At 45.9% G+C, this 25,954-nt stretch overlaps 1 protein-coding gene across 2 annotated transcripts; it reads right to left on the bottom strand.

Annotated features, from left to right (window-relative positions):
- On the bottom strand, positions 1–25,954 carry CMTM4 (CKLF like MARVEL transmembrane domain containing 4). 2 transcript variants are annotated; one of them, XM_054170200.1, is made up of 4 exons: positions 25,407–25,947; positions 7,630–7,806; positions 1,563–1,661; positions 1–269 (listed from the first exon to the last, which is right to left on the bottom strand). In XM_054170200.1, exons 1-4 carry the CDS (start codon positions 25,590–25,592, stop codon positions 96–98), a joined length of 636 nt encoding a protein of 211 aa, XP_054026175.1. In that variant the 5' UTR covers positions 25,593–25,947; the 3' UTR covers positions 1–95. The 2 variants fall into 2 exon arrangements, with proteins under 2 accessions (XP_054026175.1, XP_054026176.1); XM_054170201.1 differs by lacking the exon at positions 1,563–1,661 and having other exon boundaries at positions 25,407–25,954.

Genomic DNA, 25,954 nt, shown 5'->3' with positions numbered 1-25,954 from the left:
AAAAACCCAAAACCAACAATAAAACAACCACCCCAAACCCCTTTGTTCCACCAGGGAGCTGAGCAGTTCTTTGCAGCTGCACGTGGAGATGGCTGTCACGCGTCGAGCCGCTGGATCTCGGGGCGGTGATCCACCTCTCTGGACTCTGTCCGAGCTCGGATGTAGTCGCTGCTCTGACGACTGCTTTGCTGCCTGCTGCTCATCCGCCACTTTTTAACAGCTAAATAAGTGTTCACAGCATACACTGCCATTGCCAAGAAACCAAAGATCTGCAAGAAGCAGAAAGAACTGTCAGAGGCGGCGTTGGAGACAAGAACAATAGCTGTTTCACAATAAATTCTTCAGAAGTCGGGGGGTTCGCCTTTATTTGCGCTGACAAATGATCATGGCCTGTAAAACTGATGTTTTCTTCTTCAAGCAGCTAAAGAATCTGCAAAAGCAACCAAGACCAATGATTGCAGAAAAAGTTCTCTGTCTACAAACACGACAAATGAACCCTGCAATGCAACTTCAATGGAGGAAGCTCTTGTGGAGAAGAATGCAGCTCGTTCCTCAGGGTGCACACAACAGTGAAGCACTGGCAAGAGAACAGACACCCAAGCCAGACACCCAGCCTGCAGGAGGAGCTCATTTCGGGTTCTTCCTGTACGCTTCTGCAGAAGAGTTCTGGGATTCTGGAGCACCAGCCCTATGGGCACAGGCTGAGAGAACTGGGGTCATTCAGCCTGGAGAAGAGAAGGCTTAAGGGAGACCTCATAGCAACTTTCCAGTGCCTGAAAGGGGCTACAAGAAAGCTAGCAAGGGACTTTCTTTACAAGGGTAAGAGGGAATGGATTTGAGCTGGGAGAGGGGAGATTAGGAAGAAATTCTTTACAGTGAGGGTGGGGAGACATTGGAACAGGTTGCCCAAGGGAGGCTGTGGACGTCTCCTCCCTGGAAGTGTTCAAGGCCAGGCTGTATGAGACCTTGAGCAACCTGGGCTGGTGGGAGGTGTCCCTGCCCATAGGAGGGAAGAGTTGGAACTGGATGATCTTTAAGAATCTCTTCCAATCCAAACCAACTTTGATTATCAGTGTCTAGATAGGAAAGAAGAAAGGTTGCCAACTCAAGCACAAAATTATTTGCCTCACTTGACTGTTGTAGATACAAAAATCTTGAAGTACTGCTGGACTCTGTAAGGAGCAAGAATTCAGCGAATTATGTGTACAAAGCTCCAATTCCTTGTGAATATTTGGCTCTATTTTTTCTGTAGGCTTGCAACACCAAGCAGAATCATCTAAGCTAGCTATAGAAAAAAGGAGCAAGGCAAGTTCAACTGCTGAAGGGTTCTCCAAGTCATTTTTCTGTTTGTTCTTGCTCAAGCCTTAAGACAAACAACTCAAGATGGCAATAGTTTGAAAATCAGAATTAGCTTAGAGCCAACTGTAAAATTAGAAGTAAATTGTGATGGCAAAGGAAAGAGGAGTATTCAATGAACACGAGGGAAGTCAGTCTCAGTTTTAATAGAAGATAAGAGTCATGCATGAAGTTTACAAAGTCACATATAAAGTTTAAATTCTTACCACAGCAGCAATTTCTGCTCCAGTTTTATGGTTTAAAGCAGCAAGTACTACAGAGGCAATGAAAAAGAAGAAAGTGCTGAGTCCAGTGTTGACCAGATCCTAATAAAAAGAATAAATTCATTAGCATGACTCAACAATGATTCTTTGCTTGCCTTTATTACAAGTGATGAAGCAGAAGGTGGTCAGAACAAGAACCACAGCACTACTGCCCCACTTCCTGTGCAGTTTGCCACTTACACAGAAGGAGGCAAAGCTGATTGCAGAGGAAGCACAGCACATGTGCACCTCAGTCTGAGAACCAAGTCACACAGCATGAACACATGGAGCACCACTGCAGATTCTGGATGTGTCACCTCCATTCCTGCTGGGCTTATTATAAAAGCACTGTCAGCAGAAACAAGGAGTAAAGCTATTCCATCTCAACTGATCACACAGAATGGCAGGGGCTGGAAGGGGCCTCTGGAGATTTGAGTCCAAGGCAGGGTCACCTAGAGAAGGTCACACAGGAACATGTCTAAGAGGCTTTGGAGTGTCTCCAGAGACGGAGACTCCACCACCCCTCTTGGGCAGCTTGTTTCAGTGCTCTGTGACCCTTAAATTAAAAAACTTCCTCCTCATGTTTAGATGGAGCTTCTGATGCTCACATTTGTGACTGTTACCCCTTGTCTTGTCACTGGGCACCGCTAAAAACTGATTGGTCCCATCCTCCTGACACCCACCTTTGAAGTATTGATCGGCGTTGAAGAGATTTCCCCCCGTGAGACTTCTGCTGAAGTAACCTAAATATCCAAGCTGAGCACTGCAGGCCCCCTTTGCTCTGTCACATCACAACAGCGCTCCTGGCACTGCCCAGGTAACAGTCACCAATTTTTCTACCAACTCTTAGAGGCTTCACTGCAGAACAGTGCATGTCCTGTGCTGCTTCCCTGGCTAACAGCCACCTAACTCTGAGAATACACAGATACTGTAACATTTATTGCATGGATGGCTGCTTCAAGCAGACACTTTACAACATATGCTCAGCCACACCCCAGGGGCACATACTTTTAATGCAATTGTTTTATATTCATAGAATAAAGCTGGTTTCTTAAAAAGCTGAGACTGACACAACCTTTCATATCCACTGATCAGATTATCTGGCTTCTAAGAGCAATGACACCAATAACACTGTCATATAGCTAACAGTAACATCACGGATGCAGGGTTATAACCCAAATGTTGGTACTTATTCTTGGAGCAGAAAGACAAGAGCAACAAAACCACAATGGGTTGGGATTAAATCAGAGCAGAAGCGAACCAGAAGGAACTACAGCAAGAATCCCAGAAGTGAAGGACACTCCCTAAAATAACATAGCTTTTTTTCCACGTAAGGGAAAATGAATAATGGTGACAAGAAAAAGAATAAACTAATTGAAAGAAGATGAACCATTTCAAATCTGGCCCTGATGGAGCTGAAGTTCCTGCTATTATATTTATAGACAAAGTAAAAACCACATCACACAGAGGAATCTCTGCTGAAAAGACAGCAGCCTCATGAGACAGGGTGCTGTGCCATAAAACACTGCACAGAGCTGCCAGCCATAACACACAACAACATCTATGCACTCAGTCACATCCCCTCCAGGCTGCTGCTGCTCCCTTCCAAAATAATTTCAAATCTGAGACTGACTTCTGGTTACTTGCAAGTTACTCTGTTCAGCCACCAATGGTCCTGTAAGTCCAAAGCAGAGTATCCAAGTACATCAATTTGCTAATGCCATCACCAGCTCAGCAGTTCTGTCCTGCTCAGAAGGGACACCTCCAAGTAGATCAGGCTGCCCAGGGTCACATCAAGTGATTTTATTGTGATTTCTAATGATTTCTGAGTTGGAATACAAGCTCGGCTAGACACAGCAACTCTGCTGTAAATGGCAAATCAAGTTCCTCAGTGAATGCTTCCACAATCTCCACTTCATTTTGGTTCCCTGAAGATCCCCTGCCTGTCTCCCCCTCAGTTCTCTCGAATGCTCCTCACTGCTTTCCCAGGGTTTTGCCATGAGCAGCGCTGCACACACAGGACCAGCAGTCAGTGTCACAAAGCAGCAGACCTTAACAGCAGGAAATACCAAACCATGAAAGATTTCTTGCATTTAACATTTGTGTTTCTTACAGAATAAAGCATCGTTTCCACCATGCTGCACTACATCAGAACTGTCCCTGAAGAGCAACCCACAGGAAATGTGACCTTTTATTTTGATTTATAAAATATTCATTTTTCTCCTTACCAGGTATTGCTATTTTGACAGCAGTAAACACAAAAGTGAAGGATGGTTTAATTTCTCATTCAACAGCTAAGCAAGCCAAAGAAAACCAAGATGTCTTTAAAGAGCAAAAGGGGGAAAAATTAAATTTACAAAGATTGCCCTGTGCAGGACTTTGATAAACTACAGCTTTGTAATTACACTCTTCAGAGCCAAGGCTGGAACAAGACAGTTTCTCATTCTGGCACCACATCACATTTTCTGCCAACTAATTCCAGTATCAGTTGCTTGCACACAATTTCATCACTGCAACAAGTGAAGAAAATCCCAGCCCTGCAGAGATGATGAAATCAGTGGCTGTGTTCTGTGCTGCGTGAAAACTTAGCTTTGTTTTCTAAGAGAGACACCTGGCTCCTCGTGTTTCCTCCCTGTAGTAGTGCTTCCCTGGGACTAACTCCAGGCTAATAAGCTGGCAGAATACCGATTAAAATTTGTTCTGTGCTCAGTTCATGGAACCACGGAATGGGTTGGGTTGGAAGGGATCTTAAAAGATCATCCAGTTCCAACCCCCTGCTACAGGAAGGGACACCTCCCACCAGCGCAGGTTGCTCAAGGCCTCATCCAACCTGGCCTTCAACACCTCCAGGGAAGGGGCATCCATGACCTCCCTCAGCAACACATTCCAGTGTCTCACCCCCCTCACTGTTCAGAATTTCAAATAAAGAGATTCTTTTAAATTCCAGTATTCTCAGCTATTTGCCATCTTTTCCCTTCCTGCTCAAGTGTTCTCAGTTGTCAGCCCTGGCAAAAAGGTCCTGAGGGTGGCTCCACTCTGCAGGGGGAGGAATTGTCAGAGAGCCTGGGAAACCAGATGCAAATTTCCCAGAACACCAAAGTTAATGCAAACACTTCTGTACCCCCACCCTGTTTCCAGGGGGCATTGCACAAGTGTCACACACACACTTTGGCTGCAATATGTTAAGCTCTCCCTGTAGATCACACAAGATGCAAATGATGAACTTTTCTTTTTCTGAAGGATAATTTTGCCAAACAAAATTATAGCAAACACTCAGTTATTAGCTAACTCTGAAAACAAACATTTCACAGCAGCAGCTCATCAGGCAGACAGGAATCTCTGCTGTAGTTTGCTCTTCATTCCCCTGTGCCACTTGCTAGGCTCCTTGCAGAACAGGCTCCCTTTTGAGCTGGGAAGTATAAAGGAAATGGAAATTTCCACTGACAGGTTCCCCAGCTTTTGCATTTTTGCATAACATTGACAGTGCTGCACAGCACAGCCAAGTGACTGTCCCTTCACCTGCCTATTACAGCCCTGCCCCTTCCCAACAAGTTTTGTCTCCCCATCTCCCTGTTTCTTCCCTGTTTACCTCAGGAAAATGTGAAAATTGTTGGCAAGTCTCTAATTAGGATCAAAACAAAGCCTCTTCTCCCCAGATGGCTAAAAATACATCTTTCACAAATTGAAGTCAATTTACCTATCTGTTAGCTGCTCTTTGTCATTCCAACCAGGGAGGGTAGACATCAGACAATATATCCACAATACAGGAGAAAGAAGAGTAATTCCAATCAAGTTCCTTTAGGAAGCAATCCTGTGTTGGACAACAGCAGCTGATGGCCTGGTGCTTTCTAATCTGTAGGATCCTCTGAAAGCAAATGGTTTCAAATGCTTCCTAGGAAGTCTGTGTGAGTGCTGTGTTTAAAGACTTCTTCCTAAATTTAAGACCTCTGAAGTCTTTGAAAGCACTGTAACAATCACCTCTCCTCACAGAGTCTCTCACAGCAAAGTTTGAGGCTTCTCACAAGGGAAACATCCATTACTAAGCCTTCTGGGTTTTTTTTAATCATGTTTATTAACGAATTTATACATCAGCAGGAGTCACCACCTCCTAAAGCCTTCAGAAAGTCTGTTGGTCAGCTTCTTATCCACCAGCACCCCGAGAGTCCTTCTCTGCAGCCACAAAACCAGAACACCTATGACAAACCAACAAGCAAACAGATCAAACAAACCACAACAAACCACACTAGAGCCGGCTGGAGTTGCAAACCCTCTTTTCTCTTGGGACCTCTAGCAGAGAGCCATGCAGACAAGTACCACTGGCACTCAAAGCAGCAATTCTTCTCAAATGCCATAAATCAGAGAGGGTGAAGGGACCCACCAGTTACACACTGGGATCTCCTGCATTATTTAGTGGGGAATGGCCTCTAGGGGGTTGCTTTCAGGCTTCTGCACTTAAAGTATGTTCAATACATTGTCAAAGTGTTCTGGCAGGCAGCAGGAGGATGCCACAGGGGGCAGGGGAGTGTCAACAATGGAACAAAAAGGTACAGACGTCCAGAACCAAGGGTATGCAAAGCCAGTGAATTGACTCTTCCGGAGGCAGAACAGCTCTGTCATGAGCACCGTGCATACCACTCTGTGGCCTCTTGAGAAAGTCTTGGTTCTGCTGGTGTGATTTGACCATCACGTGTTTTGTGCGACGCTCAGGTACTTCACACACACGTGTTACGCTCTTGTGCATCCTACCAGCATGCACAGAACTGGTAGTATGAAAAGAGGGTCTTCAGTTCCTGGTATCGGCTGTCAGGCTGCTGCAATGCTCCCTGAACAGCCAAACTGGCAACAGGGACTACCTTCTCTCTGCAGCTTGCCACAGAGGAAAGTGGTGACATCACCAGCAAGGAGACAAAAGGAGCAAAGACAAGACAATCCAGTAACACTCCAGTGGTTCTACTGGGTTTTGTTTTGCAAGCCACCTGGCTCTCTCCCACCCCAGTCACCTATCTCAGCTCTCAGTCCATCTAATCTATCTACCAAGCATTCCTAGGAGGAGTTCAACCATGCACCCCCAGGGTACAAGGGATCTTCTAATTCCACATTCAATCTCATTTTAGACAAGTCATTCAGGCTTAGAAGGAAACACTACAAATGTTCAAATAGCAACATTCATATATTACACTTTAAAAAATACAGAGAGAAAATAAAAAATTATGCAGAAGTCTCAAAACCTCTGAGCCTGGTCTCCAACAGGCCTTACAAAAGTCCTGTTCTAAACCAAACCAGAACACAGGCACGTATCTATCTGTACTACTCCAAAAAGTTGATGTAAATATTGCCCTTGAAGCTGACAGATCTTTTGCTAGAGTGACTTATGTTGATTTTGTGACCTGTGTTTATGCAACCCAATCCGAAAGATTAACTCACAATACAGCATGGAAACAGAGACTTGTAGAGAAGGAATGTGCACTGCCAGCAGTTCCCTTCCTGAAAGCCCTCCTCTTGGAGGCTACACTAAGCACTGCCAGTCAACGTTCAACAGTTGGGGCAAGCAATTCAAAACACCTGATCTTCACAGAAAGCACATCACTTCTTACACTGCTGCCCCAAGACTGTATTCATCTGGGTAAGAAAATTTATGTAGCATGGCTGTTCTAACACAGGGGGGGAAAAAACTAAAGCTTGAGAGAGAACAAGGGGCTACTGTAAACACAGCATCTGTCAAATAACTACAGGCTGCAGTTTTATCCACTTCATCCACAGTAATTGCTGGCATTAGCAGCAAGTTTTTCCTTCCAAAGAGAATCTACCAGAAGACAATTTTCATTCTATTTAATGTAGTTCAATCCTGCTACATTTCAAAGCTCATTCTGCTGTTAGCATTCAAACTAAATCTAAGTAAAACATCTCCTTTACTTAGCATAAAGAACCCTCACACTCCATCTTAAGCAACGGCAGAAAGCAAAGTTCAAAGAGCAGATTAAAAAGCAGATTTGCAGTTATTTGAGGAGAGTGAGGATTGGTCTGAACTTACAGTAAGATTCCAGTTGATCTGTGGTATTCTTGTGTGAAGATTTAGACTGAACATAAGCAACAGAACTCCAGTCACCACCAATGCACTGCAGCTCACAAACTCAAAGAAATAAAGGCCTTCGCAAGGGGAGCATTCCATGATGGTCTCTATGCAGATGAATGCAATCAGTGCCAAAACCTAGGAAGAAAAACAAGTGGAAAAAATATAAATAGATTTCCACAGTTTGAAAGTAGCCACAAGTATTCCTGAAATTTCCATTGGGAACACGATCGGTTTACACTCAGGAATGTGTGATTCTGGGTTAGAACAGGGCACTGTCTAAGGAGCAAAAACAAAAGCAAATGAACACAAGACTTTCTGGCTATCTCCTGTCCAACAGCCTGTACCTCGGCACAATTACAGGAGCCTAACATCAGATGCCTGAGACACCTAGAAAGGCATGGAAACCCTACGGGCCACTGGCTTCAGATGCAAACAGCACCTCAAACAGTTCACGTCATCTTTCACTCCTGATCTGCTATTCCAAAGCCTGCAGATGGAATGCATGTGTCTGTCTGGACGACCTCAAGCTCAGTACCACAGCATCAATGTAGTGTGACTAGGAAAGACATTTCAACGAAGCTGTTCTTTGAAAATCTCCACCACTTTGAGCTCTACATCAATTCAAACCAGAATAGATTCAGCATCCTTATCAGCCTCCATAAAAGCCTGCGTTTTCACGGGGTTTTGTCATCAGGGTACTGTATTTCATATAAAGACATATTTGAGCGTTCCCTTAGAATAAGCTGACAGGTGAAGGAAACCACTGCTGGTGCTGCAAACTAATGGTTGATCATGGTGATACTGCCCCTTTACCCTGCTCTGCTGAGACCCCAACTCCAATAATGCCTCCAGGTATGGTGTCCCCAGTACAAGGAGGACACAGAGCTATTAAAATGAGTCCAGAGGAGGACATAAAGATGATCCAAGGGCTAGAGAACCTCTGCTGCAAAGGCAGGCTGAGGGAGCCAGGGGTGTTCAGTCTGGAGAGGACCCTCGGGGGGGACCTCAGAACTGCCTTCCAATACCTGGAGAGATCCTACAAGAAGGCTGCAAAGGGACTTTTCATGAGAGGGTCTAGAAACAGGGCAAGGGGAAATGGTTTGAGCTGAGGGAGAGCAGAGTTAGACTGGATCTTAGGTAGAAGTTCTTCAGTATGAGGGTGGTGAGATAAGGTGTCTTTTGAATTCACAGAGCCCAGGGACCTTAAGAAGTGTTGGGGGGGGGATGACTTTGGGTGTTGCTTGGCTTTTAATCTTTATTACCTGGGCAGTTAAGAATTATTTCTCTTGGGGTGAAATGCAGAGGGTTTTGGTATGGCACCTGGGGATGTGGCTTAATGGCTCTGATGGCATTGGGTTGATGGTTAGACTCTATCTTAGAGGTCTGTTGCAACCAAAACAATGATTCTGGAAGTGTAAGGTTTTTCTCTTTTTCTGGGTTATGGGCATTAAATATGTCTGTAGCTCTTCCATGTGTGTTTTGGTATTTTTTTCCATATATATTTGATATTATTCAATCTTACTGGGGAGAGGCCTCAAGCACAAGCCCTACGGGGAGAGGCTAAGGGAGCTGGGATTGTTTAGCCTGGGGAAGAGGAGGCTCAGGGGAGACCTTATTGCTCTCTGCAACTACCTGAAGGGAGGTTGTAGCCAGGAGGGGGTTGGTCTCTTCTCTGTAGCAACCAGCACCAGAACAAGAGGACACAGTCTCAAGCTGTGCCAGGGGAAGTTTAGGCTCGAGGTGAGGAGAAAGTTCTTTACTGAGAGAGTCATTCACCACTGGAATGAGCTGCCCGGGGAGGTGGTAGAGTCACTGTCCCTGGAGGTGTTCAAGAGGGGACTGGACATGGCACTTGGTGCCATGGTTTAGTAGTCATGAGGTCTTGTGTGACAGGTTGGACTGGATGATCTTTGAGGTCTTTTCCAACCTTACTGATTCTATGATTCTATCATCTGCTCCAACCTCCCCACCATGGGCAGGGATGCCTCTCAACTAGACTCAGCTCTAGACCCCTCTCTTGCACTGCTGGCCATACTTTTCTTGCTGGAGCTGGCTCACAGTGAGCTTCTCATGTAATGAAGTTCACGTTTGAACACAAGCCTCACAACTGCAGATAACATCAAACACAATTTTATCTAAAAAAAAAAAAAGTAAAGCTCTTCAAAAAAATATATTGAAACCTTAGCCATTTCAAGCAGGATCAAGCATTACTGGCAAAACTTTCATCTGCAGCTGTTCCAATGAACTCTCCATTGCTCTAGCCACAATATCTGAAATTTGACATTTCAAAAATATTGTTCTTTTAAAAGCAGTGATTCTGCACTACTGTAGTACAAGCCCCAACATTATCAGGTTCATTTGCTAACAATATGGACAGCTGTGACTTGTGTAACCAACATTAGGCTGAAAGAGCCAAAAACTCTGACAACAATCACTGCACTGGACAACTGTCTACTGGGAGGTGTCCCTGCCAATGCCAGAGAAGTTGGAACTAGATGATCTTTAAGGCCCCTTCTAACCCAAACCATTCTGTGAATCTGAGAACTGGTTCTTGGCATCTCAAGTCTGTTTTGCTGATCAAAATCTCACTCTGATTCTTCTCCATACCAGACAGCATTGCTTCTTCAAAGCTAAATGCACCCATCTTAGCAGTCAGTGCTCAAGAATGATGAAAGAGTTTCTTGCATGGAGCATTTAGAAATAAATTAGGTAGTGAAGAGGCACTTGGAGCAACGAGCTCTCACCATCACATGTTATTTATACACTCCAAAGCTCAGAATTCATAATTATTAAACTTCAGAGCAACACAGAGCCAGGCTGCTGCACTGCTATTGAACAGCACTGAACCCCCACATAAAGGCTCCATTCAGAGGGAAGCAGCAGCCCCCCTCTGGAAGGGGACGAAGCAACCACAATTTGGGACCATTTAAGTCCTAAAAGAGAGACTCCAGACTGGGATCCGATGTCCTTTAATTTACCCACATTTGCCTCCTGCCATCACTGTATCCATCTCAACTTTCCTGTAGACTCCCCTGGAGAAGGGCCCTTGATGAAGAAATCATCTGCCTGAGGGCTATGTAAATGGCTTACATTTACATCAAACCCCTGAATGCCCCCAAAACGGACACAATGTGCCACCACAGGCAACAGTGCTGAAAGAGAACTTTTAAGAAGCTTGCTAATGGTGTCTCCTTTTCCTGTCAGAAGATGTTGTGTTGTTTTTGTTGTTGTGAGTTGGGTGGGGGTTTTTTGAGGAAAATAATCAAACAACTGCACTAAAAATAAAGAAGACATTTCTGCAATGAAAACAAAGTGAAAAGAGGATTAAAAAAAAAAGGGGGGGGTGGGGGTGTTTCCTGTTTATCTAAAATGTTACCACAGAAAGCCTTATTGTGTGGTTAAATGACATAATTACAGATGATTTCCAAAAAAACCACAACATGGTCAGCATTTTTCCTGCCTGAAAAATACCCACAGAATTTCAGGAAGAATGTCATACTACCAAGACATTCTTACATCCAGACTGTTTAAATTAATGGTACAGCAGAATACACACACACAAAATACAGGAGAAATAAATTGCTTTTACACTACTTGGAGTTTCTGAAGGCATTATAAACTTTCTTGAATTAACATCTAGATTTATTGTTCTCATTTAGTTGGCCCAGCAGTCCCAATTTAATGTATGAAACCAAGTAGGTCTCATTCCTTGCAAAGCACATGCATTTCCCACATCTGAAACAGCTGGCACAGATAGGAATATTTGGGATCATATGGCTTAAACACAGCCCTGCTTCTCCAGCAGGAAACCATCTTTTACCCTAAGCAGAAGAATGACTGATTTCCCTCCTGTTCCTAGTCTGCATCCTTAAGGCTGGAAGAAATGTGTTACTAACTCTGGTAATGACTGCACGGAGCCTTCAATCACAAATTAACTTCTCACAGGCCAGAAAACTGAGGAAAGCAACACTCACCAGAGGGGGAAGTTTGAGAAGCACCAGTGATTCAGCACCCTGGATAAACAAAGTTGTGCTCTAATGGCACAAAAATACAACACTGAGTAAAACCAGAACTCAACCAGACCTTTGAATTCAACCTGGATTTGGGTTTGGTGGTGAGGACAGAAATTATAGCAGAACATTCAAATTCCAGCTCTTCACTGCGCCTCTGGAGTTTTCCATGTAGCTGCAACCCTTATGTTTCCACTATTTCTTAGTTCCCTTTGGGCTGTAATGTGGCAAGACTTCAGTGCATTAAATATTGTTAGATCTTCACTACATCAGCTGATCTTTTGCCACTTCCAGCAGTTTTCAGTAGTCCTTGAAAGATTCAGCTACTGCTGACTTCCTTTTCTCCACTTAGGCATAAAGATCAGTTCTAACTACAGAGCATATTTCTGAGGTCAGACACATTGTGATGGCATCTTATGACAAAGGGTCATATTTAAATACCAGTGTACTCAACACTTAGTTAACAGCAGAATGATAGCTGCTTTGAAACAAAGAACAGTAAAATTAACACTTACTCTTAAAATAAACAAAACAAACCCAAATACTTAACTGGACTGAACTAAGCTGAACAGAAGAGATTCTCAATTGGCTACAACTGAAAGGCATCAATTTTAAAAGTGAATTTAATCATAGGATCTAGAATGGAAAAAAGCTGCAGACATGAAGCAGTGCCCTATTTCCTGCTAGCTATGCATTAGCAGTGTTTTGCTTATTGCTTGGACACACCTATACAACAAACATTCTCATCTGCTAGGTAAATGCAAAACCAATTCCAGCCCAAATGCCATTAAACAAAGAGTATTTCACACTACAGAAATATTTTATGGTTTGGGTTTTTTTAAACAAGAAAGAACAACAACACAACACCAAACCTACTTCTTCCTGTTACTCCTAAATAATTAAAGATTGTTTTTCATGTTACATTTATACTGCCCTCAAAGTAAACCCATTTTAGCATTTGAAGCAGTAATTGAACACACAGACAGTTGTGAAGCCCTGGTTTGCACAATTCCCGTGTGGCTCATGCTAGACTCTGTAATTTATTTACTCACAACCAACCAAAACAGAATCATCTTCCTAACAAAACAAAAAGCAAAACAAACCATAAAAACCAAACCAACCAACCAACCAACCACTCTAATTCGGATGTGTTTCAGGTTTTATCCAAGCAGATGACCCAAAACTACTGAACAGAATCTGAAGCCAAGGCACATTGCAAGCAGGTATCTTTCAGGCATGCTACATTGCCTCAGAGGAACCTGAATGAGATTCAGACACATCTTCCAGATGAGATGAAAAAGGAGTGTAACATGGCACCTGTCCCATAAACAAATACCCATCAATAGTTCTGTAGCAACTCCATCCTGTAGCAGCTCATCTTCACCATCTGAATATCAGAAAGAGCCACACTTTAAACAAAGGCAAACAAAACAGCAAAAAGTAACCAGTTTCTCCCCCCAGTTTCTTTCCACAGAAACCTGTGCTTCCAGTCCCAAGGAACTACCATTCATGTGTATCATAATTCAAAGTATTTTCATAAGCAACAGGTTCTACAAGTCAGTAATGAGCAAGATCCCAACATGCCAAGTTATAAATTTCTAACTTTGCCATTTACAGACTGGATTAAATCACTTCATTGCTGTGCAACCCAGTGAACTGAACCACTCAGAAATGGAAAGGCTTGTTCTGTATCTGTAGTAGACTGAATTGTGCCAATGGCTTCAGTGAGTGGACATAAAACAGTGAACTAGAGGAGGAAGGGTCTTCTATGCCTTTTCACCATATCCTAACATCTGAGGCTTAATCTTCCCATTCACTGTGTCACTCCTTTTGCCAGACATCTGCAAGCAGCTCTTTTCACAGCCATCTCTCTCTCTCCCTCCAATTCCCAACCATCACAAGCCAGTTTCTCCAGCTGTACTGCCTGCTGCAAGACACGGCAGGTTCCTCAGAAGCAGCTGCAACTCACAAAGGTCAGACAGGAACATTCTCAACCCCCACTTGACCAAGCCTCTGCACACCCATGTCTATGCCAGAGGAGCAGAGGGACACCTCACAAAGCAAAAGCATCTCCTACAGACTAACCACTGCCACACCTCCACAACAGGATTCAGACCAGCACTCCGGAGTGCTGGTAAAAACCATAATGAAATCATGTACATAAGTGAAGAGTGGAAATTCTTAAACAGTGAAACTACTCAGCTATGTTTCTTGGAGTCCCATTTTATCCCAATCTGAGTAGCATTTGCATAGCACGCTCTTACAACAGCTAAGGAAATCTAGGTCAGAAAAACAGCAGACATTTCTTCAGTGCTGCACTACATTTTGTAGACACATCCTCTGCATCTTCCTGAGCCACTGCCAGCTGCACATAGTGGGGGCAGAGGGGTGGGAGTAGGGAGGAAAAAAATATTTTTCCATTAGTCTCATCTGCTGCTAGTCCTACTTGTGCAGGCTTTACTACAACAGTAACACAGAGTAAAAGCTGACTGCGGGGGGAAAAAAAAACAATCTACTTTAACAGCTGGGTTCAAAAAAGTTTAGTTACTCACTTTCAGTCACCAGGAACAGGGAAGATGCAACTTAGCTGCCTTAAAAACCACTGGGAACTCTTGTTTATCCTAAAGATAATTTACTAGTGTCAGTAGAAGTCACTAGTTTTGTGCTGTCATTTATTAGTGTATGAACTCTGCAGGCTCAAGAGAACACATCCAGAAGTGGCACCTTTCTGTACACTGTCCCAACTTCCCATGGCCAAACTTCCAGCAAGGATCCAGCATCCTCTCCATTCCCAGTATCTCCTAGTAAGTCAAGCTGTAAGATCTCCTCACTTCTCCTGTCTTTGCTATTTAAACAAAATGGCTCAACACAGCTACCCTATATTGCACATGAGCTCTGTATGGCACATACACAGGGGCTCTCTGCTGGAACAGAGCAAGTTCCTGAAGTTGTGCTTGCATGAGTTTCAAACAAAGTAAAAACATAATTGGCTACTGCTTCACTTACAATTCTCTACTCAGCTCTTAAAAAGAAAGAAAGAGAAAAATCACTTTTGACCTGGCTTTGTGTTCCCTTTCACATTCTATAGGCTAACCTGTGTCAGAAACGTGGCTGGTCAAAGCAACACTGAAACACAGTACTGTAGATCTAATAAGAAATAGGGAAAAGTTGGTTTTAAGAAGTAAAGGCATACTTGTAAAACTTGTCAAGTATCTGCTCCTGTTCAACTAGCCTGTCAGGCTATTTTTAAAAGTGAAAGTTCTTTTTTAAGTCTATCAGAATCAGTCTACATCCTTCCAAACCCCAACTAATCCAAATCATGAGTAAACATCAAACATCCCACAAATACTAAAACAAGAAAGGAATTTTAATGAGAAAACAATCAAGGACTTAAAGTAGTCCTAGGGAATCCATTAAAAAGTTTTTTGGGGTTTGTTTTTGTTTAAAGGAAATGGTGCAAAATGTCCTCACAATCCCAACGTTCCCAAGACTGCAGTCTGAAGGCTCTCTTAGATGCCATGCCTTAAAAGGCAAAAGAGTCTAGACACCCTGGTAAAACAGAGCATTAAGAGAAGAGATGGAGGCCAGCACATTAAAGAGCACTGCCAGCTGTACTGGGGAATGCACGAAGCCTTCAAGCCTTGCTGTTTGGGCTGTCTCAGAAGCATTGTACAGTAGTACTGCAACTCCAACTGAAAATAGCCCACAAGCTTCCATTGCATCACTGCAAAGCCACCTACTCAGGATTTTATAACTCAAGAACAGCTCCGCCTGAGGACTGCAAACAAACTTGGCAGGCTGCAAACAGAGTGCTATAAAATGCTGTTAACAATGCAAAAGCCCCAAGACTCTGGCAGCAGGGCCTGTGCTTCTCAGTGGTGGTTCCCACTGAACTGCCACCATCAGCTGAAGACCCTGAAAGCAGAACCATGGAATGGCTCATTTTGGAAGGGACCTCAGAGATCAGCTGCTCCAACCCTCTCACCATGGGCAGGGATGACTCTCAACTCATTGCTCAAGGCCTCATCCAACCTGGCCTTGAACGCCCCTGCAGAGGAGACATCCACAACCTCCCAGGGCAACCTATTCCAGTCTCACCACCCTTGTACTGAAGAACTTCTCCCTGTCTAAACCTACTCTCCCTCAGCTTCAAACCATTTCCCCTTGTCCTTCTCATGCTGGGGACACCAGAACTGGAGGCAGTACTGGAGGTAGGGTCTCAGCAGAGCAGAGTCAAGGAGCAGAATCCCCTCTCTTGCCCTTCTGGCCACAGTCCTCTGGATTCAGCCCAGCACACAGATGCCTTCTGGGCTGTATGCTGGCTCCTGGGAAGCCTCTCATCAACCAACACCCCCAAGTCTCCTTCTTCAAAGCCACTCTCAACCCACTCTGCACCCAGACTGGATTTGTGCCTGGGACTGGCCCAACCCAGATGCTGTGCTTTTTAGCCATACTGTGATGAAGGGAGCAGTGATAAACAAGTTCAGCTCACCTGCAAGCTGAGCACTTCACGCACGTACAGACAAGCTAAAGAAAATTGAAAGCAGTATCATGAACAAGAGGTCATTCAAGTATCAGCACCTGAATATCAAGCGACACTCTGAAACAAGGTGAGGTGCAGGCAATGCTGAAGACATGTGTTTTGGTGAAAATGCATCAGATCCTTCCACAAGCTACGGCATGAAATGCCAAAGCCCTCAGTACAGTTCAAGTCAGAAATGTGATACTCAGGGTTCTAGTTCTCACCTTAATTTGCACACAGTGTTACTAAAACATTAAAAGTGACTCTGCTTCCCTGAAGCCACCTTTCAGGCATGACAAAGTAGCTCCATCACAAAGAAACAGCAGCTGACCCCACTGTTAAGGTGCCTGTTCACAGTGCACCTAGTTCTCCTTGCATACAGAATTAATTATTGAGCCCTAGAATCAAGGCACACATTTCTGACAATTTTGAGCACAAAATTACAACTGTCAAAAGGTGTGAAAGTTGATTTGCCAAAGTGATGCATTTCCTTGCATCAGAAAGAACAGATTCTTCCTGGACCGCTCAAGTTTCAAGGAAAGCACCACCTCTGCCATTGCTAGGCACAGAATCACAGAACTGTTCTGGCTGGAAAAAAACCTCTCTACGGTCAAGTCCAACCATCAGCCTAACACCACCATGGCCATTACACCACGCCCTAAAGGGCCATGGCCATCTATTTTATGAACAGTCCTTCTCCTTGTTTTCTGATCTCAAGATGGTCATTAAATCACTAGGGAGGCTCATCCACAAAGAGAGATGCCAATACAAGAAGGTAGCTTTTCAAACCATACCATGAGAACTGCATTTCTTACTGCAGCACCTACATCTAGTGTAGTGTAGCCATCACCAGGGCACTGTTTCATAACTAGAGGAAAACAAATAGAGCATACTGATTACAGAGCATAGGAATCTCTGTTGAAAGCAGAATTTTAAACAACCCATCATCCTAGAGAGAAATATTTAAGAAGCATTTGGAGCTTGCTAACATGAGGACACCAGCCCATGGCCAGATGGCAGTGAAGAGACACCACGAGAGAGACCAAGACCCATGCACCTTCCTGTGGGAAGACAACCACAGCCTCTCCTTTAGTTGCACAGAGAAAATAAAAAGCAAAGCTAAACCAGTTCTCATCACTCTTCCCTCTATGGTAAATGTCAGTATAAAAATATCCCCCAAGTGGCAACACAGATCTGCAGCTTTCAAGAGAAATCTTTCCAAAAAGAGCTCAAGTTTCAGAGACACTGAAGGGCCACAGCTCACCTAAAAAAGGGCTTCTAAGCATATTTGTGCATTACAAATTTGATCCTTTTAACAGGATGTTCTGACAGGCTTTTGGCGAGACCAAATACCACAGACCACCAGTACTCACTGTCACAATTCATGCATCTTCTGAACAAGCTGCTGAAAACACCACTGAGATTTGAAGTTCGATCAGCACAAAAGGTGACAAGGATTGCTTACATCAACTCACACCTGGTTTGAAATTATAAAAGAATAGAAGACAAAGGTAATCACAGAATGACTATGAATTACTGATGCAGTCCTAGGGTGTAATAGCAGAGGGGCTTGCAAAGTGACCTGTCTACATACAGGCTGGCATGAAAGGTTACCCAGTGCTCAGGTTGTATACACACACACACACACACCCCCAAGAAACAATTCCTTCAGGCAGGAATGATGCAAGGAGGAGCCCAGAAGCAGAGAGCCCCTCTTACATGCAGAATGCAAATCAATTGTGCCTTGCCTTGAGCAGCAAGGTGAAGGCTGGCTGAGCAGGGACAGGGAGCAATGCTAACACAAGGACGCGTGGCTACCAATCTGCTAGAATTAAGTCTATTCCAGACATGAGGAAGGTTTCCACACCTCAAAGTGCAACCCAATGAATAAAAGCTGATTCTAAGGTAAAACTATCACTCATAGGAAAAAACAGGCAGGTACGGGGCTGCCTGTGACGCTGAAGGCTTAGAAGGCTCACATGTCTCCTGCTGTGCTCTGCTTCAGAGACCACTGAATGCTTTACATCAGGAGCTAGCCCATCACAGAATGACCTTACCACAAAGAGAACAATCTGCTGGCCTCTATTAGACACAGTCTGATTTTCTGTAGCTTAGTTAACACCCCACTTACTTAAACACAAGCTTTACAGCAACTGATATGAAAGAATCTTAATTTATTCATATGGCATTTGGTGGCCAACCTAACACTCACAGAAGGCAAACTGCCTGTAAAGCAGCCAGCTCCCTGCTCTGATTGCCCATATCAGGGGGCAGATTCACAGGGGTGCTGCAGAGACACCCAGGGAGAGAGGAGCAGGGAAACACTGGAACAGGCTGCCCAGGTATGTGGTTGAGGCCTCATCCCTGGAGATATTCAAGTTCAGACTCAGTGTGGCTCTGGGCAGCCTGATCTAGTTGGAGTTGTCCCTGCTGACTGCAGGGGGTTTGGATAAGATGACCTTTGAGGGTCCCTTCCAACCCAACACAATCTGTGGAAGGGTTAGACATGCCAGACAGGGGTGGGAGCTTGGGAACTGCCTCTAATCCTCCTCCCAGAAGTGATCAGAATGAGACGCTGAGCTGAAGGCAGTGATAATTAAATATGAGATTACTGAACACCTCATAATAGTTTCCAACTGGATTCTAATAGTGAGCAATTAACTTACTCCACAGAACAGGAATGATATTACTCTAATTTTTTAACATAATTAACAATGAGAATTCTCAGCAGTCTTATTCCCCATGCAGGCTTGTACTGCAGGCTGTTAGAGTTTTGTTTTCTTCATTGCAATAGATCCTGATAGCAAAGAATTTGACTGTAGTCCTGGCCTTAACCAAGCTGCAGATCTGGAAAGGCAGAATGATAGCAAAGCCACAGAACAACTTTTCCCAACATTAAGCTACTCTCCCCCAATGAAGATGGAACTTTGCATTCTGAAAATTGTGAACATATGAACTGCTATTCCCACCAGATTTCATCTAGCTCAAGATCTTGCCTGCACTGACAGGCAATAGCATATGCTATAGAGAACCAGACGAGAGCCAGCATGCACTGATACTTCCCAGTACACTCATCAGCGACTTCCAGCTCAGAGACCTCCCAAGCACAAGCATTATCTGCTTTAACAGCGGTCTCTGATGGATTTTTGTAGCATTTGGAACAGACACATGAAGAAAAGAAAGCCTAGGGCTGTCTGAGCCACGGAGGCCATCACCAACCATCACAAATGCCATTCTCTCTTAAGCTGGTGTGTGATAAAGGTTTTCTGACACAGCAGAAGGTTGCTCTAGGAGCTTCCTACCTGCTGCTAATGTCACAGCAACTGCAATTGTCCCAGCTGTTAAGGGCAATGTATTGTACTTTAAATCAATTACCTGCCAGGATCCCAGTGAGAACCACTAGGCCCCAGTAGGATCCTGCCTGGATTCCTCATAACTCACCTGGTGGCCTGATGACAACCTACCTGAAGCCTCAGTTCCCAAAGAAACCCTAAAGCAGATAACAAGCAGCCATGATTCGCCATAGGAGTTGAAGGGTGAAATATGTCTTTACACTCAACATTAACAGTAGCAAGACCCTTGAAGGTACAAAATTATAACAATCAAGGACAAATACAAATGCATTTAGTAAGCTGAAGCAAAAGATGAGGCAAAAAACCCCAGACAACCTCACAGACTGGAAAAATTTCCACCAAAGATGTGGTACCTGCTAAGCAGCCTGTCTCTTTGCTATAGGGTTCCTCACACAGCAAACACCTTTATTCACAAGCACACTCAGAAAAGGAGAAACTCTCCTTGGAAAATTCAAGGGAATGGGGAAAAGTACTAAAATGGAACAAATCATTCGAGAATGTCCACAGGGAAATGCTCCAGGGCTATTTGAGTGTTGTACAATAACCTCCATGGGAGATACTACCCCCAAAAGCATAAGAAACATTAAACCATGCCAGAGAGCAATGAAAATAAACTCTAAAGAGCCCTTCTGCTCTGGTCTCCAGGGAGAGCTATCTCATCTCTCACATCTGCTGTATGGCAAGGTACTGCTCCATCCAAGTGCTGGCAAATCAGCCAAGATAATTTCCACCTAGATTTCAACCTCCCCAAAGGCAAAGCATTTCACTGGTAAGTACACAAGAGTGCTGGCTTCCCCTGACTCCCATTTCAATTTTGAACCCTCAGTTTAAAACAAGGCACAAAACCCAACATGAAAGTACCATACCACTGAGCCTTCCCTCCACCTTATGCATTTCCCTTCACTGTTCACTTCCCACCTGCCTGATGACCTTCCAGCAGGTATATCTCAGCCAGCCCAGTAGCCCTGAAAACTCCTTTGCTGATATGGTCCAACACCCACCAACTTCTTTCAAACTTCTTTACCAGAGGGTTACAGCTCCAGCAGCGCTTAGAGCAGATGTTTCCTCACAGATGCAAATAAACAGGCAAGCGACTCTTGCAACAGAGTAGCGAGAGACAGGCAAAAGCTACTTTCTGAAAAGCTCACTTACCTAGCAATAAAACCTTCAAAAAGAGGAAAATGGCTTCAACACTAAGCTGTTCCACATGGGTCCTTTTTATTGCTTTCTCACTATTCTTCATATTGAGTACTGCTGACCATTACAGGCAGATGTATGAACTACAAAACTGTGCAAATTCACCTTAAATACAGAGCCATAGAATGGTTTGGGTGGGAAGGGACCTCCAAAGGTGACCCAGTCTAACCCCCCTGCAGACAGCAGGGACATCTGCCATCAGATCAGGTTTTTCAGAGCCTTGCTGAGCCTCACCTTGAATCAGGGATAGGGACACAACTATCTCCCTGGGCAACCTATTGCAGTGTTCCACCATTCTCATGGTGCAGAACTTGTTCCTAACATCCAATCTAAATCTGCTCTGCTCTCATTTGAAACCATTGCCCCTCGTCCTGTCCCTGCAGGCTTTTGCAAACAGTCCCTCTAAAGCCTTCTTGTAGCCCCCTTCAGGTACTGGCAGGCTGCTATTAGGTCTCCCTGGAGCCTTCTCCAGGCTGAACAACCCCAGATCCTTCAGCCCATCCTTTTAGAAGAGGTGTTACAGCCCTAAAATGCCAGACTGTTGTCTAGCTTGTAACAACCCCCCAGCAACATTTTGAATCAATAAAGACAAATGTACAACAGAACAGCCCTAGAATCACCTGTTTGCAGTCACTTGAGGTTGTTTTTATTTCTCCATTCCCTATTCCTTCTGCTTTTTTCCAAAAATGGAAATTTGGCAGAAGAGCCACTCCAGCCACAAGGCTCAACAGTTAGCCCTCATCCTCAGCACCACCAACCTTCAGCTGCAGATTAGAGAAACCAGCACTGTTTGTCTGCAGCTGATAATTTTGCCTGCCAATCAGGTGTGTAATTTAAGACAAATTCGGAAGTACAAACATTGTGATCTTTCCTGCAGCCTTTTTTTTCCCCCACTAGAATATATTTAGAGACCTTTTATCTTCACCAATACTTGTCTTTTTCTTGTTTTTCTTTAGGTTTTCCTGTGTGGAGCTCCTCCTCGTTTTCAAGAGCTAGAGTTATGTCCTGTGTACTTGGGATACATTTTGGTTGCTCCAGGAATTTTGGAAGGCATTGCTAAGCATTATAATTAAAATAATTATACTTGGCAAATAAGCAAATGAAGTGCACTGTGGATTGTGCTCTCTGTCTCTCCTTTCTTTTCCAAAACTGCTCAGTTTTCCATTGGTTTGCAAAATTGCATAGTCTGCTCTAGAAGACATAGAATCACAGAATTGTTTCAGTTGGAGGAGACCTTTAAGCTCATCCAGTCCAACCATTCTCTAGCTCTCCCAAGTCTGGGCACTAAACCATGTCCCTTGGCACATCTCTGCCTCTTTTAAACACCTCCAGGGATAGGGGGGGCTCAACTACCTCCCTGAGCAGCCTGTTCCTGTGGTTGAGAACCCTTAAAGGTTTCTTCTAACTTCCAACCTAAACCACCCCTGGTGCAACCTCAGGCCATCTCCTCTCATCCCAGCACTTGCTACCTGGGAGAAGAGACCAACCCCCACCTGGCTCCAACATCCTTTCAGAGAGTTCTAGAGAGTGAAATGGTCTCCCTTCAACCTCCTTGTCTCCAGGCTGAACAGCCCCAGTTCCCTCAGCCACTCCTGAGAAGACAACCTGTTTCTCCAGACCCTACAAATACTAAAATGAACAAGCTCATTTTTTCCTCATTTTCCTCCTTTCTCCACTAAAAACTTCTCATTACTATGAGTTAGAGCTTCTTTAGAGCACAACTGTACAGAAACCACACATGTCCAGATGGTCCATAGGCTTCCATCCTATATTAGCTAACAGTTTTTCTCGTTAACTTCTGACACACTGGATTCATACTCTCCACAGGAACCACGTGCAATAGCTCAGCACACTCTCATTCAAAAGCCATAAAACATCACTCAGCTCCCCCGAGGACACTCATTTGTCTTCCTAACCATGACCTGGAAGTTGGAACAGGTTGCCCAGAGATGCAGTTGAGACCACATCCCTGCAGACATTCAAGGTCAAACTCAATGGAGCCCTGAGCAACCTGATCTAGTTGGAGGGGAACTCACTGCAGGGGTCTGGACAAGATGACCCCTGCAGGTCCCTTCCAACCTGTTGCATTCTGTGAAGTGGTGACCTCTTTGCTCAACAAACACAACACTTCCCTCATCTGTGACTCCAGCAGTGTGGGCTTCCCCTCCACCTTTCTCTACAAGAACAAAAAAATCAAGATGTACTCCACGTAACCTTGAAACTTGTTCCAAGCAAGCCAGAGTTTAATGACAAAGGATTTGCTGACTGGTGATCAGTAATCACTCGTTTGAATGACAGGCTTTTTGTGTGCCCTGCCACAGTTATTAGAGTACTACAGAAAGGATCAGCAGCAGGAGCAGAAACAAAGTCCTGAGGGCAGATTATTTCAGCATATGAGGCAACACCATCCCAAGATTTCTGCCACACAGGCAGCTTTCAACAGCTCAGAGACAGGTAGATGCAGCTCAGTGATGACAGATTCTTTGGCTCTAATCCTGAGAGCACACAATGCAAATGCAGCTACTCCTTGTTGTTAGACTACTCAGGTAACACACTTGTCGTTACCGCTTGCAGACCAGGTTCTGTTCTACAGCAAGGAGAACAAATCACCCTTGCAAATCCTGGATTTTTTACTACATACTGGTAAAAAATGATCATAGATTCATCACTGCAGTCCTCTATAAACCTGCATGGCTGTTGAACCTAGGACCCTTTGAATGTATTTGACACAAAACCAGCAGGAGCAAGCTTAGTCTTGCAATAACCAGCAGTGGTTTGAAACACTGCAGTTCTATAGATGAAATACTAAAACACTTCTGCCATCACAGTCCTCAAAGAGCTCACCCATTTTAATGGAAAATAATTTGTAGCAGCCTGTAAGGAACGACTTCAAGCTTCCAAGTTTGCTGCCATTTTCCTAAACCACCTATTTTTAAATAGCCTGAAAAATACACTTGCTGATTTAAAACGCTGTTAATATCCAAGTGACTTGGAAAGCATATCACACAAACAGCATCATCAACACAACAGCACAAACCCCTCATGTGTTCCTACACCCTTAGCTGCTGTGGTGCTCTGGAACTTGCAAAGAGCCATCCGTCTGAACAGTTTAGCTGCACATGAACAAACACAGCTTACACTTATTTCAGATCAGAAAAACATAGAATCAACCAGGTTGGAAGAGACCTCCAAGATCATCCAGTCCAACCCATCACCCAGCCCCATCCAATCAACCAGACCATGGCACTAAGTGCCTCATCCAGGCTTTTCTTGAAGATCTCCAGGGATGGCAACTCCACCACCTCCCTGGGAAGCACATTCCAATGGCAAATCATTCTCTCTGTGAAGAACTTCTTCCTAATATCCCACCTGAACCTCCCCTGGTGCAGCTTGAGACTGTGTCCCCTCGTTCTGGTGCTGGTTGCCTGGGAGAACAAACCAATCCCCATCTGGCTACAACCTCCCTTCAGGTAGTTGTAGACAGCAATGAGGTCTCCCCTGAGTCTCCTCCAGGCTCCCTCAGCCTCTCCTCACAGGGCTGTGTTCCAGACCCCTCATCAGTTTCTCTGCCTTTCTCTGGACACATTCCAGTACCTCAACATCTCTCTTGAATTGCGGAGCCCAGAACTGGACACAGGACTCAAGGTGTGGCCTAACCAGTGCTGAGTACAGGGGGGGAATAACCTCCCTTGTCCTGCTTGCCACACTGTTCCTGATACAGGCCAGGATGCCGTTGGCTCTCCTGACCACCTGGGCACACTGCTGGTTGTGTTTTGTTCCGGGGTTATGGTTCTCTCACTCTGCACACTTAGGAGGGCCTCACCCTGCTAGAGGCAAACAGAAGTCCTTTCCAGGCACTTGAGCGGTTGCCCTAGGGACAATCCGCGCCTGCAGCTCCTCACCTGAACGCTTCAGGTGGCTTCCTCGCTACGTCGCGACCCTCACCAGGGGACCTGGGACCCGCCACAGACCCACAGGCCCCGCGGGCGGCACCCGGGCCGCTGTCACCTGTCTCCAGCTCCAGCCGCACTGCTCCCCAGTGCCTGTCCAAGGCCACTCCGCCACAGCCACAAGCATCGAGAATTTGAATCGAACACTGACGTGCCGAGGAGCTGCCTTTGGCGTTTTTATCCTGTACAAAGCCTGCGGCGATGAAGTGTTGCTATCACTGCGATCTAAGGGCACAGGCAGGAGCTGGCAAGCACACGGAGGTAAAACCCTGCCCTGGGGTCAACCGGCCGATCTGGACACCCGCACAAGCTCCTGTCACGGAGGCCTCCGCCGGGCCGCTTCCCGCTGCACGGCGAAGCCACACTACCCGAGGGGCGCGAGCCGGCACGCGCCTCCCGCCACGCGCCTCCCGCCACGCGAGACGGCAGCGGCGGGAGCCGAGACGGCAGCTCCTGGGCCGAACCGAGCCTCCCCTTCCCGCGACGGGCTGACACGGCCCCGGGCCCCCCGGCTGCCTGAAATGGAGGACGGCTGGGCCGCCGCCAGGCGCCGCGCCCGCAGGTACGCACCTCGCCGCCCGGCCGGCGGGGCGGGAGTGCCTTCGACCGCTCCCCGCCCGCACCCGTACGGGGAAGGAGCCCACCGGGGAGACTCTCCCGAGCGCAGGCGACGGCGGGCCCGCTCCTCGCCGGCGGTACCTACCACCTCGGCCAGCTTGATCCTGCCGAAGGTGCCCCGCAGGTAGTCCAGGTCGCAGCGGAGGCCGCCCAAGCCGCGGCGCTGGCTGACGGGCTCTGTGGTGGGCTGGTAGGGACTGCTGGCCCCCGAGATCATGGAGGTGCTGGATGCCTCGCCGTCGAAGCCCTCCAGGTCATCGCCGTTCCTCATGGTGCCGGTGCCGCCGCGCTGCTGAGGAGCTGGCCGCGGAGCTCCGGCCCAAGCAGAGCCGCGCTCACCTACCGGAGCGCCGGCTGCATGGCTCGTCCCGTTCCTCGTCAGGCGGAGCGGTGCAGAAGGTACGGCGGCAGCAGCATGGTGCTGGGCCCCGGCCCGGCCGTCGCCTCAGCCCCGGCCTCGCGCGGGAGCAACGAAGGGACAGCGGCTCCGCGCCCCGCCGCTCGGGGGCGCCCTGGCCCCACAGAGGGGCGCGGGAGCCGCCGTGTCCCGCAGCGCGCCTGGACCGGGCTCCGGCTGGGACAGGGCCGCCGGGGCTCCCTCAGCCCGCCGCGACGTGGCCGCCCGCACTTCGC

The sequence above is a fragment of the Dryobates pubescens genome, chromosome 19, assembly GCF_014839835.1.
Source record: "Dryobates pubescens isolate bDryPub1 chromosome 19, bDryPub1.pri, whole genome shotgun sequence".
In the NCBI taxonomy this organism is placed as follows: Eukaryota; Metazoa; Chordata; class Aves; order Piciformes; family Picidae; genus Dryobates; species Dryobates pubescens.
Note: the sequence above shows the minus strand (reverse complement) of the source record. Positions and strands in the feature narration are given on the sequence as shown.

Bases quoted from the DNA above. Each gene is read 5' to 3' on its own strand.
- CMTM4 (XM_054170200.1), bottom strand. From the start codon at position 25,592: ATGAGGAACGGCGATGACCTGGAGGGCTTCGACGGCGAGGCATCCAGC. The intron at 7,807-25,406 runs GTAGGTACCGCC...TTTTCTTCCTAG, and splicing joins GGATCAAGCTGGCCGAGGTG to GTTTTGGCACTGATTGCATT. The intron at 1,662-7,629 runs GTAAGTTCAGAC...TCTTTTTATTAG, and splicing joins AGATCAACTGGAATCTTACT to GATCTGGTCAACACTGGACT.